We start from the raw sequence: 19,783 nt of genomic DNA on the forward strand, positions 1-19,783 counted from the left end.
TGGATGGATGGATGGATGAATGGAGGGACAGACGGATGGATGGACGGATGAATGGACGGACAGATGGATGAATGGAGGGACAGATGGATGGATGGATGGATGAATGGAGGGACAGACGGATGGATGGACAGATGAATGGACGGACAGACGGATGGATGGATGGATGAATGGAGGGACAGACGGCTGGATGGATGGATGAATGGACGGACAGACGGATGGATGAATGGAGGGACAGACGGATGGATGGACGGATGAATGGGTGGACAGACGGACAGACGGATGGATGAATGGAGGGACAGACGGATGGATGGACGGATGAATGGACGGACAGACAGATGGATGGAGGGACAGACGGATGGATGGATGGATGGAGGGACAGACGGATGGATAGACGCATTAATGGACGGAGAGACGGATGGATGGACAGATGAATGGAGGGACAGATGGATGATGGACGGATGAATGGAGGGACAGACGGATGGATGAATGGAGGGACAGACGGATGGATGGACAGATGAATGGAGGGACAGACGGATGGATGGACAGATGAATGGAGGGACAGACGGATGGATAGACGCATAAATGAATGGACACGGATGAATGGACGGACGGATGAATGGAGGGACACACGGATGGATGGAGGGACAGACGGATGGATGGACAGATGAATGGAGGGACAGATGGATGATGGACGGATGAATGGAGGGACAGACGGATGGATGGACGGACAGACGGATGGATAGACGCATAAATGGATGGAGAGACGGATGAATGGAGGGACAGACGGATGGACGGATGAATGGACAGACAGATGGACTGATGAATGGAGGGACAGACGGATGGATAGACGCATAAATGGACGGAGAGATGGATGAATGGACGGACGGATGAATGGAGGGACAGACAGACAGATGGACGGATGGACGGACAGACGGACGGATGTCCCTGCTCTGTTTCCCAGTCTGAGTAGGAGGAAAGCAGAGGAACAGGAAGATGGTTGGTTTGTCTCCTACGTCACTGTGTTTCTACGCTCTGATTGGACGGACACCGCTTCGTGCGTGTTGCATATTCATGACTTGCCTTCATGATCCTGAACAAACCCAAAATGCCTTGCCCGGTGAGAGGGTGAGGAAGATGGCGTCGAACGGCAGGGAGGGACGAGTGTTCGCGTTTTGAAGCAGCGGTTTCATGTTCGGTGAAAGTCGGTCCGAAGGGAGCCGGTAAAGACAAACCGGAGGCTGCAGATCACCGGAACGAAGGTACCTCACTAGCCTAGCATGTTGCTGTTAGTTAGCTAGCGTTAGCTGCTCGGCTAACCGGGCTACATGTCGGCAGGTTTGAACAGGAGATGCAGCTTTCAGTGAAACAGCTGTGATGTATGAATCGTGTATGAAGCAGTTATAACACCTGAGTTCACGCAGTCATAACCCCGGAGTTCACGCAGTCATAACCCCCGGAGTTCACGCATGCAACACCCGCAACAAAGCCGGTCGGCAGCGCTACGCTAACCTCATCAACACGGCTAACGGTGGCTAAGCGCGGTTAGCAGCGAACATTCATAAATCAGCGAGCCCAGGAATGTCTCTGAGCCCGGGCGACGGCTACACATCAAACCGCGTCGGCGAGAATCAAGCCCCCGGTTCAAGGACGGCCTTCCGGTCTCACTGAGTCCGCGTCGTCATGAATCCCGGAGGCCGATCCGGATCCGGTACCCCCGCGCTCTTTGGGGGCTGTTCCCGTTATCACAGGTTCCCGAGGTGGATGCAAACAAACGAGAGGTCCCTGGAGGTTTATTTGCGTTCCGATTTCTTCGTCCTCTCTCCTGAGTGTTTGTAGCTATGCCGTATGTGCTGATTATTTAGTCGAGCTTTACATGTTGGGACTCCATTGATTGTGAAGAAACACAATTAATTATCAGTGCCTGTCAGGGTCAGTTTTACCTTTATAAGATAGTCCTTTATTCGTCCTACGAGGGGAAATTCCAATCTGTAAGTTCTGAATTTAAAGATTGGCTTTGTGTTCAATGTTATTTCTTTGCATGTGACTTGAAGCTGAGATCTGACCTCACCTTGTATGACGGATAGAAATGACATGTTTACAGACAGCAACTGATCGGTCCTGCATAGGTTGCCTTCAAAATTGGCCCCGCTGTTACGGTTTCAGTTTGGGTTATTCTTAAAGTTGTGTTTCGGTTTTATAGTATACAGTAATACATTTGTAAATGACTCACAACCGGTGAGAAATGTGTAACGTAACAAACAACAAAATCTCTGATTTCAACAAAATCACATTCGCTGCTTCGGGTTATGCCTGAGAAATGCAAGTTGTTCAGCCAAGAATGGGTCAATAGAATATTGTTCATTTAACCCAGGCAATCGTTGCTCGTAGGGCAACCTGTTCAACCACCTGCACTGTCGCCCCAAGTTTTGTTCTTGGGCTCGATGTGCCGAAGCAGTTCTGAAGGCTTCATTGGCACGTTTGCTAGCAGAGGACTGAAGATACATTCCTGTTAAAAGAAGCTTTCTTTTCTTGGAGTTCGTCGGCTCCTCTTCTTTCTCCTCAGTTGGCCTTTTCCCCTTTGCAAAGAAGTTCTCCAAAGATGTTTGTTGTTGTTGTTCTTGCTAATTTTCGCTAGTTTACGGCTTTATTTTTGGGGGTAATGCATCACTTGAGCATGAAGATTCACAGACGATGTTACGTTGGAGAAAATCCGCTCGCTTATAATAATAATAAGTTTTCAGACTCTAATAATCAATACAATAGATATTTTACAAGTATATTATCTGTGCGCTAACAAATGTCTCACGTACATGTCGTACGTACGGGTGGCTGTAAATTACGTAAGTTGTGACTCGCATAGTACCATTTTCCCAAATTATGTGTTTTTTTTGTCAAGATTCTTTTCCCCCACACGTGAGAAATTGTCTGCGTACCAATTCTCTATCATACCAATGTCAGATTATTCTGAATTTAACATTACTTCTGAGCGATAATATGGGATATGCTAAATGGCCAAAGTAATCCACTTTTCCTCGTTTAGGGGTAAACGGTTCTGGACTGCACCCACTCCCTCTTCAAAGACAGGCTGCCGGGAGTCTTGTCCTTGTGTAGTCCGGTACCATCACCTTGGTCTTTGTTGTGTTGATCTGCAGCTGGTCCTGGTGACACCACCCCACAAAATCACCCATAAGTTTCCTGCACTCACCCTCCCGTCCCGCTCTGATGAACGTCTGAGTCCTACTGGAAGTCAGCTGTGTATCAGGTGAAGGGGGGTGTGACCGTTCTCCGTGGTTCACCTGGGCTGTGTTCCTTGGTTCTCCGGTTCAGTTCGGATGGTTCACTTTTGTTTGCAGCAATTGAAACGCGTGTCTGGCATTCCTTACCCTTGGTGTGCTTTGCCATCTGTGCCTTCTCCACAAATTTGATCATTTCCAAGAATTCCCTTGATAGGAGGGGTGTTAAGTCCTCCACTATTTGGTCAATCTTGGTAACCAGTACATCAATAGTTAAATGAACCTGTCTAAGCAGTTTTTAATTTGCTTTCTGCTCTAACATGAATATAAGTATCTGGACTCTCTACCAGTCATGAAGAAATAAAGACTCTTTGATGAGAGGTGAAACGTCTTCAACCAAAATTTAACAAGTCGAGTTGATTTGTTTTTGCTCTTCATGACTTCTGACATTAACCACCACGTCCACACAAAAGTTCATATAATCTGTCGCACACACCATCAATGTGCTCCTCTCCATGTGAGCAGGTTCTTTAAAGCGATCCCTGACTCTTTCGACCGTCTAAAAACACAAGAATTTACCTCTACTACGTAAATACATAGACTAAAATATATAATAATTTCTTCTAAGATATAAAATCCATTTTGTTTGGGGGGCCGCCAATGTTGTTTACGTCGCAAGGCATTCTGGGTGTGACGTGAAACGGCTGCAGCACCAGCTCGCTGCTATTGATTAGCATGGCAGTGATCTGTTGGCAGCGATCGGCTCCGCCGTTCAGCCTTTACAGTCTGAACCAGCAAAGACGTGAGGACGGCGAGGAAAAAGCCAGAGATGAAAATCAATGGGAGAACTCTAGATTTGGTCGTCTTCCCTGACCCGCTACAGCCGAGAAAGTGTTGGAAGATGAATATAGGCTATTGAAGAGGTACGAATGAATTTCATTCATTTATGTTGATTTTCCAACGCTTTCTCGGCTTCAGGGAAGAGGGAGAGACAGACAAGGACGGAGAGGGAGAGACAGACAAGGACAGGTAGGAGGAGAGTCAAAAACGAAGAGTGCTAGAGAGCAGGAGCAGACAAAATCACAACCTAACATACAGGCGTCTGAACAAGATACTGACTAAAGAGCTGCTATATAAAACTATAAATACTAACGCAAATGAAAGCTCCCCCATACTAATGTATGGTTTAACGTATTGGCTACACAGTTGTGTTCTGTTTCGTCCCAATCTGTACACGTTCGCTTCACATGTCGCATGTGGCAAGGTTCATACTTTGAGAATAAAACATAGCTGTGAGTTCTGCCGGTTATTGTTATTGTATTGTTATTGATTAGATTTCATCACATCTCTGTGTGTGTAAATATGTATCAATATGTCCATTTAGGAAGAACAAGTGACTATAAATCAATTTCACCTGCTTTGGTCCAAATGAATTTTCTGCTGTAGTCTTGGATAAACCAACTTAACAGCAGTCAGCCATAGTGTTATAACCAACTTCCTAATATTATGTAGTTCACGGCTCTGACCATTCACGGCGTGGACTCCAAAAACCCCCTGAATGTGTGCCGTCGTTTCTGATGCCATGACATTAGCGGCACAGGGGGGTCAAACTCATGTTCTCCAAGGGCCACATTAGCATTATGTTTGCCCTCCAAAGGCCAAATGTAAACCGTAACACAGTAAAAATGTAACTAAATGTAATGTAATCTAATGTAAAATAAATGTAACTACTCCTTAACATGCTGTTAAATAACTATTATTTTTATTTAACTCTTTATTCGCCATAGTAATTACAATAAAATATTCAGTTTTGATATCACTTTTTTAAAAGGTTGTAACTTAAAAATTGTTAGCGATAAAGCCAGACTGTAAATGAGAAAAATCATAAGTATGAACTAAAGTTTGTGATGTGAATAAATTAACATCTAATAATGTGGAAAAGTTCCATTCAAATGCAATCATCACGCAGGAACAAAGATAATCGATACAAAATCAAAGCAAAACCAAAAAGCCACCACCTTGTCTTGTCATGGACATGCAGAAACCAAAAAAAACAACCAAAGTGGGAAAGATAAAGAACATTCCCCGAGTCAATGCCGCGGAAAAGACGTCGCTTTCAGGATCAGCACTGGACAGCTCCATATGTAGCCGACTACCTATTGTGAAACCCCGGGTTTACTGCACCAGGAGACCTTTTCTAGTTAGACGTGTCGCATATTCTAAGCTACATGGCATTAAAGTCACCTCTTCTCGCCAGCAGAGGGAGACGTTTGACCTCAACCATACTTGACACTATGGAACTGTCCAGTGCTGATCCTGAGCGCCATATGTAGCCGACTACCTATAGAGCTGTCCAGTGCTGAAGTTCACCTTCAGGATCAGCACTGGACAGCTCCATATGTAGCGGCTACCTATGGAGCTGTCCAGTGCTGATCCTGATCCATATGTAGCCGGCTACCTATGGAGCTGTCCAGTGCTGATCCTGATCCATATGTAGCCGACTACCTATGGAGCTGTCCAGTGCTGATCCTGATCCATATGTAGCCGACTACCTATGGAGCTGTCCAGTGCTGATCCTGATCCATATGTAGCCGGCTACCTATGGAGCTGTCCAGTGCTGATCCTGATCCATATGTAGCCGACTACATATAGAGCTGTCCAGTGCTGATCCTGATCCATATGTAGCTGGGATCAACATGTCAGCACATGCTGGGAAAAACAAAAAAGTTCAAATAACTTTCAATCGTCACCTCCAGCAGATTATTGATTTCCTGACTGCAGCATGTTGCTATTGTTATTGCCATGTTGCTGAATTTTTCCATTTGATCAGTTTGATCTACTTAAGTTACAAACATTGCATATTCAATTGTATAGTTGTAAAAACATATGGATAGATTATTGCTGTTATTATAACATAAATCCTTTCAATTGATCAGGTTAAGAAAACCACACTACTCCATCGATCAATAATCAAACTTATTCAAGTCAATAATATTAAATAATAAATCAAGACAAATATCCAACACAAGTTATGGAATTAACTTTATTAAAAACTCTTGTCACAGTTGAGAGGGGCAGAACTGCAGAACAACCAACAAACGTGTTCTGTTAAGAACATGTGACAGATGCAGCATTTTACAAAAACAAATGTCTGCACACAGCTACCGGGGGGGCACAAAAAATGACTTGAAGCAATTTTGCAGTGTGGCAGGGTCCATCAACCTCCTGAAAAAGTTAACTGCCATTGGGAAATACTGATTTTATGAAGCTTGTACTTGGTCTTCGATGGGGTTTAGTTAAGTGCTACTTTTCACAGTAACATCCACATGAATGGCAGGATACCAGGTTTCCCATCAGATAGTCATGTCATTCTCCTCACATAAAACTCTGATTAGGGTCTGAAAGTGGCTAGTACAAATTCAGATTTTCCAGTAGCAAGGGCTTCTATGTTCACACATTTTCAACTCATTCTTGCTTTATAAAATTTCATGTGTTCTTTCTTTTAAGGTTCTTTCTTCATTCTGTTTTCCCAGTGTGGCCTTTCTATTTGCAACCAACTTGTGTCAGAGTAAGACAGCACCAATTTTCCTGGTCCATGGACTTGACTCCAGCATCAGGCTGTCTCCTCTTCTCCAAGTGGCGTTACACAGATTGCTACTAGCCCACATTCCTGCTCACCCTCATTTTCTCCTCTTTCATCTGATCAGTCTTCTCCCTTGCTGTCTGTGCCAAAGCATCAGTTTGTGCGAACCATGTAAAAGGTCAGACCCAAAGGACAGGGGTGGCCAGGATTTCCTCCACTTACAGATCTCCATTAACAGTTTGCTCCATACCTATCCCCAGCGCCAATACATCAGATTATTCTCTTCATAGGGCCCTGCAGCCAATTTTTGATTCTGAGGAGGGTAAAAAGAAGATGTACAGTCCCTTCCAACCAACTGATAAACTGAAGGAGGCGGAGGATGAAAAATATGACCCTTTTGACCCCACTGGTTCTCCAACATCTGATGTTGATGAAAGGAGTGTCAAAATGAGGGACGTGAAGAGCAATGTTGAACAAGGAGATAAGGAGAAAGAGAAAGATCCTCCAGATTCCACTGACACAATGACTGACCTGCCAAGTCCCTGTTTGGTCACCCAGCTCCCTCTAAGGAGAAGAGTGGACTGTAGCAAGAGAAACCGTGGAGAACGGAGGTCTAGCAGTGCTGAGTCTGATAATTCTGAGATAGAGGAAGGGGAGATTGTTGGTGTCGCTCACCGAGATGGGGGCAATAAAATATCTGGAGATATCGCCCCCCATATTTCTCCCAGCATCTCCTTCTTTAGTACAAAGCCAAAGCGTATCCTGCGGGTATTGGATGGGGATGGTTTTGTGTCTGTGCATACAGAGAGTAACTGGGATGTGGACAAAGAGCTTGAAGATGAGCCCGTGGTAGGAGTGGAAGATTTGAGAAGGAAGTTGGTCAATAGGCGGAAGGAAAAATATCTCTCCTTTCCTGCATCTTTGCCTCTCTCTCCTGAACCACAGAATCTCCCGTCCCCTCTTCCAGCTTCTGCACCTTCCTCCCCTCGCACTCCACCTGTACTTCAAGGCAGTAAGAACCATAAGTCCTCCAAATGTTCTAAGGACCTTGAACACCAAAAAATTAAGGATAAAAAAGCTGGGGAGAAGGAGGAGAAAAGGAAAAAGAGAAAGAAGGACAAAGACGGAAGTCAGGAGAAAAGAAAAGAAAAGGACAGAGGCTATAAGGATGTTAAAGAACGGAGAAGTAGAAGCAGTAGTAAGAAGATGAAAAAGAAACATCACAATAGCCCAGAGGCCACACGCTCAGGCAACTCTTCAGAAAAAGGGGGCAATACTCGAAACGTTTCAAGCCTATCTGAAGATAGACAAAGGGAGAGGGGTAGAGAAAGAGACAGAGTAAGAGATGGAGATAGAGATCGAAATAGAAAGAGACCACAAGAAAGAGACATGGATAAAGAGCAAAATTGGAACAGTAGTGATAGAAAATATGAAAGTAGAAATTCTAGCATTCAAAAGAAAGAAAGTGAAAAGAACAAAAGAAAACATTCAAGCAGCAGAGAGCGTGGCAGTTCGAAGAGGTCCAAAAGAAGCAAAGAAACGAGGGAAGGTGACAGAGACAGGCAGCGTGAGAAGGATCGACGAAGGGATGGCCGTCCTGTTGTGCCACCATCAATCCAGGACCTTAATGGGTCTGACCTCTTTGCAATCAAGCGAACCATAACAGTCACCACAACGACTACCACCACCACCGTACCTGGATCCCCAAGACTCACACCCAGCTCTCCCCGTCACCCCGCACAGGATATAGTCAAGCCCCACAAAAGAAAGAAAAAGAAATGGCACTTGGGTGGAGATTTGGAGGATCAAAGAAGTTGTCACAGCCAGTCAGTCTCACCACCACGGTATCACAGTTATGAGTCAGACCGTTATTCAGACAAATTGGAGACTGATGTGTTGTCTTTGGATGGTGAAGCTTTGGATTCAGACTACCCCTCATTGGAGGATACCCCTCCTGCTGCACTACCTCCAGCACCACCTGACCCTGGCCCCAAAACTAAAACTAACCATCTCAAGGGTGGACGACACCACCCAAAAAAGAAATCACGTGTGGTGAAGAAAACTGGCCAATCTGAATCCCCTACCTCTTCTTCTTCCAATAGGACCAAAAGTAAATGCCTCTCATCTCTGACAATTACTTCAGGGTCTGCGGATATTTCAACTGGCCGACCCTTGACAAAACGAGCCAGGAAGATGGGAAAGGACAAAGACCAGTACAAAGCCAGCAGAAAAGATCTGGTTCACTCGGGCAAATCCAAGAAGGACAATGGTGGCAGTCAGAAAGGCAAGCTACAGTCCCAAGTGTCTGTTCTTGTGCGAGAGGGTGTGAGCAGCACTACGGGGGCTTCAGTTGTTTCTGGGAAGCTGGGCATGGACCTTTTAGGCTCAGGTGGTACAAGTGGCAGCGCTGGTGGCTCTGTTGTGGGTGGCTCAATTGCAGTAGTCTTTTGCAGAGACAATGAGAGCAGGTCTCCGTTCCTTAAACCTTGCTCGGAGCCATTATCACTTGGCAGCCGTTGTAAAGATTTGACTAGTATGGGAAAGAGAAGCAGCTTAGCTGCACCTCCTTCCTCCTTGACCAGTTCTGCAGTATTGAAATCAAAGAAAACAAAAACAAGTTCCATCACTTCTACATCCTCCTCTGCCTCCTCCCCTTCCTCATCCTTGGCAACTAAGCGCCGCCGTCGCCCTGCCAAGAAGCCAAGAGAAAAAGGTGAAGCTGTTGGGTTGATCGTTGGAGATGGCAGCCAAACAAAACCCATGCCTGAAAGCTGGGGTGTAGCCCCTTTAGATATTCAATCAGTTGTTGGAAATGGTAGCACGTCCGTCAGTCCACATACTAGCCAAGCTGGCCCTACACCCAGTTCTTCTTCCTCGTCATCCTCCTCCTCCTCCACTTCCACAAGTGTTGTCCCACCCTCGTCCTCGCCACCCCACACACCTCCAACCTCGATGTCAACTTTGCGGGACACCAGAGAGTCTTCACCAGACTCTCAGACTGTGGACAGCAGTTGCAAGACTCCAGACCCTCCTTTCCAAGTTGAGGACTGTCCAACACAGACCAGCCCTACACTCCCAGCAACCAGTCCTTCCAACCTGTCCACTTCCCAGGGAGCCGTCTTTAACGTGTCTGCCAATGCTGGAAAGCCCCTTTCTCCAGATGATGCCCCCAAATCATTGGCCTCACCCCCTTGCTCATCCTCATCCTCCACAGTTTGTGGTCTCACTTCCCTCTCTCTGCCACCATCTTCATCAGACCCCTCCTCCACCTCCTCTGTATCCTCCTCGTCTGTTGTAAAGCCCCCTCCTCCCCCCCCACCAGCCTCAAATGCCCTACCCTGGAGTTTGCAGACTGGCGTGGACTGCACAACTGGAGGAGTCCTGGCATGTGAGTTTCCACTATTGTAGACAAAAGAGCCCTGTATTTACACATGATTGAAATCTCGAAGAGCTCTACTCTGAAGTGAAATACCTGTTACTTTATAGGTTTCTAAATTACATTTTCCCAAAGTTAAAAGAATATAGTCATGCCTGCTGTCGAACCGTTTAACTCAGAAGGTATATCTTTGATTGTTTTGCATGCATGTGATGCACCATATGTTTGATATGGTGCTACTTGATTCTAGATGTACTATTCCTGAAGTAATATTAATAAGAGGTTTGTTCCATCAGTGACTGCTCTGCTCTTCAAAATGGAGGAGGCCAATATTGCCAACAGAGCAAAAGCACAAGAGTTCATTCAAGCAACCAGCCAGGTGAGCGAGGGATGAAGTCTGATTGTCTCTCTAACTATAGCTTTCCTCAATCGTCATTGGAACGTTATCTAGATCAAAAGAATTGTCCATTCAGCAATTAGGAGGAATTATTTTCTCAATTTTCCAAAAAGTTACAAAATAACGGCCCTTATTGTTATAAAACATAATGGGAGCAGTGGATGTTTAGTAAAAGTACCAAGCATGTACACATTATTCTGCATGTAATGTGTTGGTCATGTTTTCTAAATAGGCTATGTATTTGACAGTCAACAACAGTTATTGCATGATCAGGATTTTATTAAACAAAATTACCGATGATGATGGTCGTGGCCATTTTTGGGACAATATCTAAAAATGCAGTGTTCCAAATTATTATGCAAAACTGAGTTTCAAAACACTCGGTAGTCCCTGAAGGATTTGGAACAGAAATCAGTTTTTTGTTAATTAAAGGGTCATTCTTTTCAAATCAAAGCTATTTTAATTGAAAACATCTTTATAGATTGAGTTTATACAAAAACACAGGAGTCTTTCTTGGACATCGAACTTGTGAGAGTCCATGCACAGTTTGTGCCTGCATTTCTTTGGAGGATGCTAGAATTACCTCCTAGCGCTGTTTTTTTGAGGTAAACTGCTGCTCAACGACATTCCCGTTAAAGATGCTCCGCAGGTCTGCAGTACTCCCCTCCCATGATTCCAGCCCAAAACATTCCTCAACCATCTCAACAACTTTGCTGATGTTGCAGCCTTGATTTAAAAATTAGTCTTTCTGAGCCCACTACAATCGTTTCTCCTTGTGGGCATTCTTTGAGGGTGCTGGCAGTACAACTTTATGCACATCGATAAACCTCTTGAGCATTCTGCATCAAGAGACTTTTAGGACTCCGGAGGCTCAAATATCTGTCAGTGATCTAAACAGACAAAGGAAGCAGCACCATTGAAAACCACCTTTGAAAAAGTCAAATTCAAATCATATTGGCATAATAATTTTGAGCACAGTGTAACGAGGATTGCTTGGGATTCGTATTCACACGCTACTGATGTCAAATGATGATTTAAAATACATTTATATGTTACGAATAGTGATGGACCGATTTGGGTTTTTATGGCCGATTGTTAGTATTCGAGGAGGCCAATAACCAATATTTGGAGCCGATATTCATTTGCTATAAAAGTGAAAATATTGTCAAAATTTAGAATAATATGAACTCCAACACTTAACTTTGTTTAAAGGCCTTTAAGCACGTGTTTATTAAACACCTTTTTTGTTTTAATCTTAGACAATAATAATAATATTGGGCTCACATAAGGCTTTTCCGCTGAGCTAGCACGCTAACACTAGCAGTAACATTAACTCATTCAGTACCAGCTGTTGGCGCTCATTTTGCCCAATATTTCTAGACCCACAGAATATTATGTACTTTGATTATGCAGACACGGAACCTGCCGATGAAACATTAAATGTCCCAGATTATGAAAAACACACTTTTCCCATGTTTCAACACTATTATGGTGATTTTGGGTCATTATCAACCCAAAAACGGCAAAATAAACCATCCAGTCAATCCTGCGTAGTTTGAGTAATACAGAAGTACGGAAACGCTTCTGGAAGAACTTTATCTTACTGTGATGTCACAGTACGAAAACGTGAATTTAGCATCGTTTTCAGAGGCTTTTCTGGAAGCTGTTTGAGACAGAAATGAGGGACGCTGTCCTGCAGCATCTGTTTGAGACAGAAAAGAGGGACGCTGTCCTGCAGCATCTGTTTCAGACAGAAATAAGGGACGCTGTCCTGCAGCATCTGTTTGAGACAGAAATGAGGGACGCTGTCCTGCAGCATCTGTGTGAGACAGAAATGAGGGACGCTGTCCTGCAGCATCTGTTTGAGACAGAAATGAGGGACGCTGTCCTGCAGCATCTGTTTGAGACAGAAAAGAGGGACGCTGTCCTGCAGCGTCTGTTTGAGACAGGAATGAGGGACGCTGTCCTGCAGCATCTGTTTGAGACAGAAAAGAGGGACGCTGTCCTGCAGAACATTTCTGATCGCTGACTTTAACTCTAATATTTATTGCTTTGGTGACATCACACATCTCAACGGTTGTTTACTTCTAGATAGCAATAAAAGCAGCACTGAGAAAGACCTTTCGATGTTGTAACAACACATTCACGTACAAACAATACATCAACTGCACAACGGCTGCTCCTCTGTGGTCCAGACGGAACCACTCGTCTGAAGAACCCGGGTCGGGTTCACTATATCCATCCAAAACCGACCCTGAATCCCAAGCCAGGATTTAGACTGACTCGCCGCTCCGGCCAGGGTTGATCATCGGGTGCCGGTCTCTGTCCTCGATGACATATCCTTGTTTTTTCTGTAATCCAAAGTTTGTCCATATCACTGGTTCAACTTTCTTTAAAAGCGGAACTAGAACCTTTCCAGCTTCTGTTAATGATCATTCTGCAACATGCGGTGTTCTAAAACACCCGATAAACCAAGTGAAATGTGTTTTATTGTGTTTGTAATTTGAGGCGGAGTTCTTTCTCTTAATGAAGAGTGACTAAGCTGTTTCATGATAGTTTGTGTGGATGGATGGTGAACAGTAGCATGTATTACAGTACAAGTACAGTCAAACAGTAGCATGTGTTACAGTACAAGTACAGTCAAACAGTAGCAGGTATTACAGTACAAGTACAGTCTAACAGTAGCATGTATAACAGTACAAGTACAGTCACACTAGCATGTATTACAGTATAAGTACAGTCAAACAGTAGCATGTATTACAGTACAAGTACAGTCAAACATCCTGTCTAAGAGGAGCATTTCTAAAAAGCCCTTGCGGTCTTGTTTCCGTTGAAAGTCCTTTGTACATAAATCATCGACAATTAATAATACAAATAAAACGAATATTAAATTACTCAATTGATGCAAAATAACAATAAATTAAAAATAAATTACACCACAGCGTAAGATCAGAATCTGCCTCCTTCAGTCAACAGGAAGTACTCCTGATTTATTTTCTGAATATTGACTAATTATTCTCTGGTAGAATTCATTCCCAGCACAAAGAGAAACTGACGTTCATCTGTCTAATCTCTTATGCAGATCCTCTCACAGGCCAATCAGAGCCAGCCCCAGCAGCATGCTCCGCCCACCTCCTCCTCGCAGATTCCTGCCCTGACTTCACTCCCCCCACCTGCTGGTCTGAGCCCGGCCCAGTTCATCCTCCACGGCTCCCTCCCATTGGTTGGCTGCACCACAACTCCACCCTCTCTGCTGCACTCCTCCATAGGGAGCAGTTGTGCTCAGACTCCACCCCCCATCATGCCGGTGGTGATAACTGGGAGCTGTGGTGAAACTGGATGGGACAGTGAGACCAGAGACCCAGATAAGGTCATTGATGAAAGGTTTTTTTTTGTATTTGCATAGAGCATCTTCTGCCAGACGTGCTTGTGTTAATGTCATTAACGCGTGTTCCCTGGAACGCGCAGTACCTAAAGAAGCTGCACACCCAGGAGCGAGCCGTGGAGGAGGTGAAGCTGGCCATCAAGCCTTACTACCAGCGCAAAGACATCAACAAGGACGAATACAAAGACATCCTACGGAAAGCCGTGCACAAGGTCAGCCTCAGCGCACGCTTCCGTTTCAAAAGGAGCCATGCGCGGTTCAAACACACGAGTTTCCATTAGACTAGAGGATGCCACGACGAGCAACACAACCCCAGTCAGACGTAGAACACACCATGAAATCTGCACAAATTAAACATCACAACTATTCTGATTTGTTTGTTCGTAAAGGGAACGAGTACGATAAAAAACATGAATGTCTCCATTCGATGCCAGAGTTAGCTTCAAGCTAATTTACATGCAGGTCAGAACGGCACCGCGACAGTCACGCTTGTTAACATCGGCAGGGAGAACGTTCCACTGGAGAGGCTCGAGCAGAGAACGCTGACTGATCTCAGACTGCTCAGGGCGACGCAAAGGGGGAGGAGCCAAGCCATTTAAAACCTTAAAGACAAGACATCATTTGGTGTCTAGATTTCTTATCTAGAGTCTTCCAGTGGTCTGACGGTTGTTCCTGCAGCATGGGATGCAACACGACATGGGAATAGTCCCAGCGGTCGGGAATGTTGCCGCTGGATCCGGTCCTTAGAATTCTGAAGTCTGAGTTCCACTCAGGGCTGAGGGACACGCTGTTCAGTGGACGACGTCTTCCTACGTCTTCCTCCGTGTGCGTCGGAACCAGATGACTAGCCGTCGCTAACGCAGCAGCATCTGTGCTCGAACACGTCTTGAGTCCACGTTTAATTCCTCTGTCTGGTTGTCAGATCTGCCACAGCCGTACTGGGGAAATCAACCCAGTCAGGGTCAGCAACCTGGTGAAGCTGTACGTCCAGCGGTACAAGTACTTCAGGAAACACGGACGCAGCATGGACGAGGAAGAGCGGGACGACCGGGAGCAGGGAGCGCTGCACTCATCAGCTTGATCGGACACTAATATACAGACAGTGGTATGCAGAGGTTTGGACATGCGAGAAATCCGTAGAGTAGCATTACAGTTTCACCATAAAGTTCATGTACGAAATAGGATGAGTTTGGGCACCTTTTAATCGCATTGATTAAGACCCGTAGGGATTTATAGACGACAGGTTTCAGCACCACACTGCTCTGATTGGCTCGTTAGACCTTCAGGTACAAACACGGGTAGAACCGACCATGAAAAACACGACTTAACACAAGTAGAACCAACCATGAAAAACACGACTTAACACAGGTAGAACCGACCATGAAAACCACGACTTAACACAGGTAGAACCGACCATGAAAACCACGACTTAACACAGGTAGAACCGACCATGAAAACCACGACTTACAGGTAGAACCGACTATGAAAAACACGACTTAACACAGGTAGAACCGACCATGAAAACCACGACTTAACACCGGTAGAACCGACCATGAAAAACACGACTTAACACAGGTAGAACCGACCATGAAAAATACGACCTAACACAGGTAGAACCGACCATGAAAACCACGACTTAACACCGGTAGAACGGACCATGAAAAATACGACTTAACACCGGTAGAACCGACCATGAAAAACACGACTTAACACAGGTAGAACCGACCATGAAAAATACGACCTAACACAGGTAGAACCGACCATGAAAAACACAACTTAACGCAGGTAGAACCGACCATGAAAAACACAACTTAACGCAGGTAGAACCGACCATGAAAAATATTAAACACAGGTAGAACCGACCATGAAAAACACGACTTAACACCAGTAGAACCGACCATGAAAAACACGACTTAACGCAGGTAGAACCGACCATGAAAAACACGACTTAACGCAGGTAGAACCGACCATGAAAACCACGACTTAACGCAGGTAGAACCGACCATGAAAACCACGACTTAACACCGGTAGAACCGACCATGAAAAACACGACTTAACACAGGTAGAACCGACCATGAAAATTACGACCTAACACAGGTAGAACCGACCATGAAAAACACGACTTAACACAGGTAGAACCGACCATGAAAAATACGACTTAACACCAGTAGAACCGACCATGAAAAACATGACTTAATACAGGTAGAACCGACCATGAAAAATACGACTTAACACCAGTAGAACCGACCATGAAAAACACGACTTAACACAGGTAGAACCGACCATGAAAAATACTAAACACAGGTAGAACGGACCATGAAAACCACGACTTAACACAGGTAGAACCGACCATGAAAAATACGACTTAACACCAGTAGAACCGACCATGAAAAACATGACTTAATACAGGTAGAACCGACCATGAAAAATACGACTTAACACCAGTAGAACCGACCATGAAAAACATGACTTAATACAGGTAGAACCGACCATGAAAAATACGACTTAACACCAGTAGAACCGACCATGAAAAACACGACTTAACACAGGTAGAACCGACCATGAAAAATACTAAACACAGGTAGAACGGACCATGAAAACCACGACTTAACACAGGTAGAACCGACCATGAAAACCACGACTTAACACAGGTAGAACCGACCATGAAAACCACGACTTAACACAGGTAATCGCTGGCTGTCTGAGGTTCTTTTTTCAGAGAGTGGCAGCATGGGGGGGGGGGGGTTCTAGACATCTGTCCACTGAGCTAAAGACTCGGGAGAAGGATGCCAGAAACGATCTGGAAGGTTTGCACCGCCTGTCTCCACAGTCAGAGATGAAAGGCCACAGAAACGGGTGTGGTCGGCTAAAGAAAATATCAGCAAGGATGTGAGAATGGTAACAGACGAGCCGCAGACCACCTCCAAAGAACTACACGAACATCTGACCTCGCTCTACAGTCCGGCTTTGCACCAGGAGAAGCTCGTAGGAAGGGCGATGAGCAGAAAGCCTCCGAGTGTTCGTCACGAGAGGAGTCGCGTGAGGTATGAGAAGGAACATCTGGACCAGCCAGAAGCATCTCAGAAGACGACCCTGTGGTCAGATGAGACGAAGACAAGGATTTGGTCACAGCGAGAGGAGGTATGCATGGGGGGGGGGGCACTCTGAGTCCCATGAGAAGAACGTATTGGTGGGTCTTTGATGTTATGGGGCTCCCAGAACAGGTCCCGGGAACCTTGTTAAAGCCGAGGGCCGCATGAATTCATCTCGGAACGTTCAGGAAGCAGCGAAACCTGCTGAACTGGAGGGGCGTGTCTGTGGCTGCAGGGGGCGTCGACGTGCTGCTGCTGCCGCTAAAGGAGGCTCTACCTAATATTAATGTCGTTATTTATTTGGGGTGCCCGAATCCACGCACATGGCTGTTTTCGTTTAAATGCACAACAAAATGTTTCTGTTGGACCGATTACAATTATTTCACTACTTAATTGTTTGTTTCCATAAAGTATAACGTACATTAAAATGCAGCTGCTGCTTCAAACGCTGAGCAAACGACACGCTGGTGCATCGATTATCCTACGTGGTGCCCAAACGTTTGCATTCCACTGTAAATGTTCCCCCAACATCTGGGCCAGTCGGCTCGGTTGTCGTTGTTTATTGTTGTAACAGCTTTTATACCCCCCCCCCCCCCCGTATCTCTCTGTAAATATGTCTCGCATAGATAAGTCTCATGTACACGATGTTTAGCGTGGGGGCCATCGTGCACGCCTGTGTGATCAAATGCAGCCCAGAACACCCTGCAATAAACAAAAGCCCGTCAAAACCGGTGCGACTTCGTTTCTGTCGCCGATCACAACGTTTCATTTATTCAACGTTTATTTTACCAGATAAACAATTAAGATTAAAAATCTCTTCTACAATTGCGACCTGGCCGAGAAGGCAGCAGAGTTGCACGTTAAATTGTTCGTGTATGAATAATAAAACAAACGATACAAGTACAACAAAACAAGAACGCATATCCTAAAACGAAAGCGTGACGAAAGTCTACAATGTAACAAGAGCAGCTAGACGTGAGGAGTTCTGAGATACTGTGCCTAAAATGAGTTAAAGAAATGATGGAGACTGACTTGAGTTGAGTCTGCAGCTCATTCCAAGACCAAGGACCAAGACAGGAGAGACTCAGTTCGGCCAGGTGGCACCTTGAGAACAAGCTGGGTCTGAGGTTGTAGGAACTATGAACAGGCACAGACCTGGAGCAGATGTGAGGGTAGCGCACCTAGAATGGCCTTCTACGCTAAAATATAGCGAGGCTGCGTCCTGCGCACGGTGAGAGGACCATCCGACCAGATTATACAACGATGAGTCCTAAAGCCCGAACCGGAGGTGCATCTCAGTGCAGCATGGTAGAGGGTCGAGTGTGTCCAAGGTGGTGGGACAAGCAAGTGGATGAACGGTATCGCCATAGTCGATCTGGGACAGGAAGAGGCCGGTTACCAGACGTTTTAATTTAATTCAATTCAATTCAGTTTTATTTCTATAGCGCCAGATCACAACAGGAAGTCATCTCAAGACACTTTACAGGATTAGCAGGGAAAGACGGGACCCAACTTGACCCACAAGAGCAAGCACTTCCCTTTAACAGGTAGAAACCTTGGACAGAACCTAGGCTCATGGTGGACGGCCATCTGTCTGACCGGCTGGGTTGAGAGAGAGAGAGAGAGAGAATGGCAGGTTGGAGGAGAGTCAAAAACAAGGAGATGGATAGGGAAGTGATAGAGAGACAGAGCAGGAGCAGACAAAAACAAGATGCTAATGCTAGCGATATAAAGCTATAAATGCTAATGCTAGCGACGTGGACATCAGCGCTGAGGGACACAGGTCCAGGTTCTGCAGCACCACGGACAGAAGGACCTGAAAGAGAGAGAGGGACAAACAGAGGGAGAGAGAGAACAAGACTACGGGGAATAGAGACATATTGCACACATATATTTATAACATGAATAATCAGATAAAGGGGGAGGAGCTCAGTGTGTCATGATGTTAAGCCACCAGTGCTGCCTAATAACAGCATATTGATTATACTGATTACTGCATCGATTAGTTATAAGCTTTGTTAAAAAGGAAAGTCTTTAATCTACTCTTGAACATAGAGATGGTGTCTGTCTCACGAACCAAAACGGGGAGCTGATTCCACAATAAAGGAGCTTGATAACTGGAATCTCCGCCCCCCTGTCTGCTCTTAGAGATTTTTGGAACCACGAGCAGGCCAGCATTTTGGGACCGCAGGGTTCTAGTGGGGCAATACGGGATAATCATCTCTGTAAGGTAAGGAGGGGCCTGGCCAGTGAGGGCTTTAAAAGTGAGTAGAAGGATTTTATATTCAATCCGTTCTCTAACGGGAAGCCAATGCAGAGACGCCAGAACAGGGGAAATGTGTTCTCTCAGTCTGGTTCCTGTTAGAACACGAGCTGCTGCATTCTGGATCAGAACACGAGCTGCTGCATTCTGGATTAGCTGGAGATGTTTAATAGACCTTTTTGGGCGGCTGGACAGTAAGGAGTTGCAGTAGTCCAGTCTGGAAGTCACAAAAGCATGGAGAACCTTTTCTGCATCTTTTCTGTTTAATAAGTTTACGTGAAGAAACATTGGCCTTAGAGTGCCGACCCCTGATCTACAGCAAGATAATGACCCAAAGCTGATCAGTCCCAGCGATGCCAGAACCCCCCCCCCCCCCCCCCCCCGGCTTCAGAGGAGTGCAAACAAAGAAACCTGCAAGTCGACACATTTGTGAAGAATATTTGATTTCCATTGC

General features: G+C 45.4%; 1 protein-coding gene and 1 long non-coding RNA gene across 3 annotated transcripts; both read left to right on the plus strand.

Annotated features, from left to right (window-relative positions):
- The first annotated feature begins 1,111 nt into the window (after positions 1-1,111).
- Positions 1,112-6,844, plus strand: LOC137905367 (uncharacterized). Its single transcript, XR_011105859.1, has 3 exons — positions 1,112-1,259; positions 3,041-3,262; positions 6,767-6,844. It is a non-coding gene; the product is annotated as an uncharacterized lncRNA (long non-coding RNA).
- Positions 6,845-6,886: 42 nt separating this feature from the next.
- Positions 6,887-17,840, plus strand: scaf1 (SR-related CTD-associated factor 1). Of its 2 annotated transcripts, XM_068749598.1 has the most exons (6): positions 6,887-10,204; positions 10,489-10,571; positions 13,672-13,959; positions 14,058-14,186; positions 14,897-15,079; positions 16,805-17,840. In XM_068749598.1, exons 1-5 carry the CDS (start codon positions 7,150-7,152, stop codon positions 15,053-15,055), a joined length of 3,714 nt encoding a protein of 1,237 aa, XP_068605699.1. In that variant the 5' UTR covers positions 6,887-7,149; the 3' UTR covers positions 15,056-15,079; positions 16,805-17,840. The 2 variants fall into 2 exon arrangements, with proteins under 2 accessions (XP_068605699.1, XP_068605698.1); XM_068749597.1 differs by lacking the exon at positions 16,805-17,840 and having other exon boundaries at positions 14,897-15,272.
- The last annotated feature ends 1,943 nt before the right edge of the window (positions 17,841-19,783 follow it).

This window comes from Brachionichthys hirsutus, chromosome 16 (genome assembly GCF_040956055.1).
Source record: "Brachionichthys hirsutus isolate HB-005 chromosome 16, CSIRO-AGI_Bhir_v1, whole genome shotgun sequence".
Taxonomy (NCBI): Eukaryota; Metazoa; Chordata; class Actinopteri; order Lophiiformes; family Brachionichthyidae; genus Brachionichthys; species Brachionichthys hirsutus.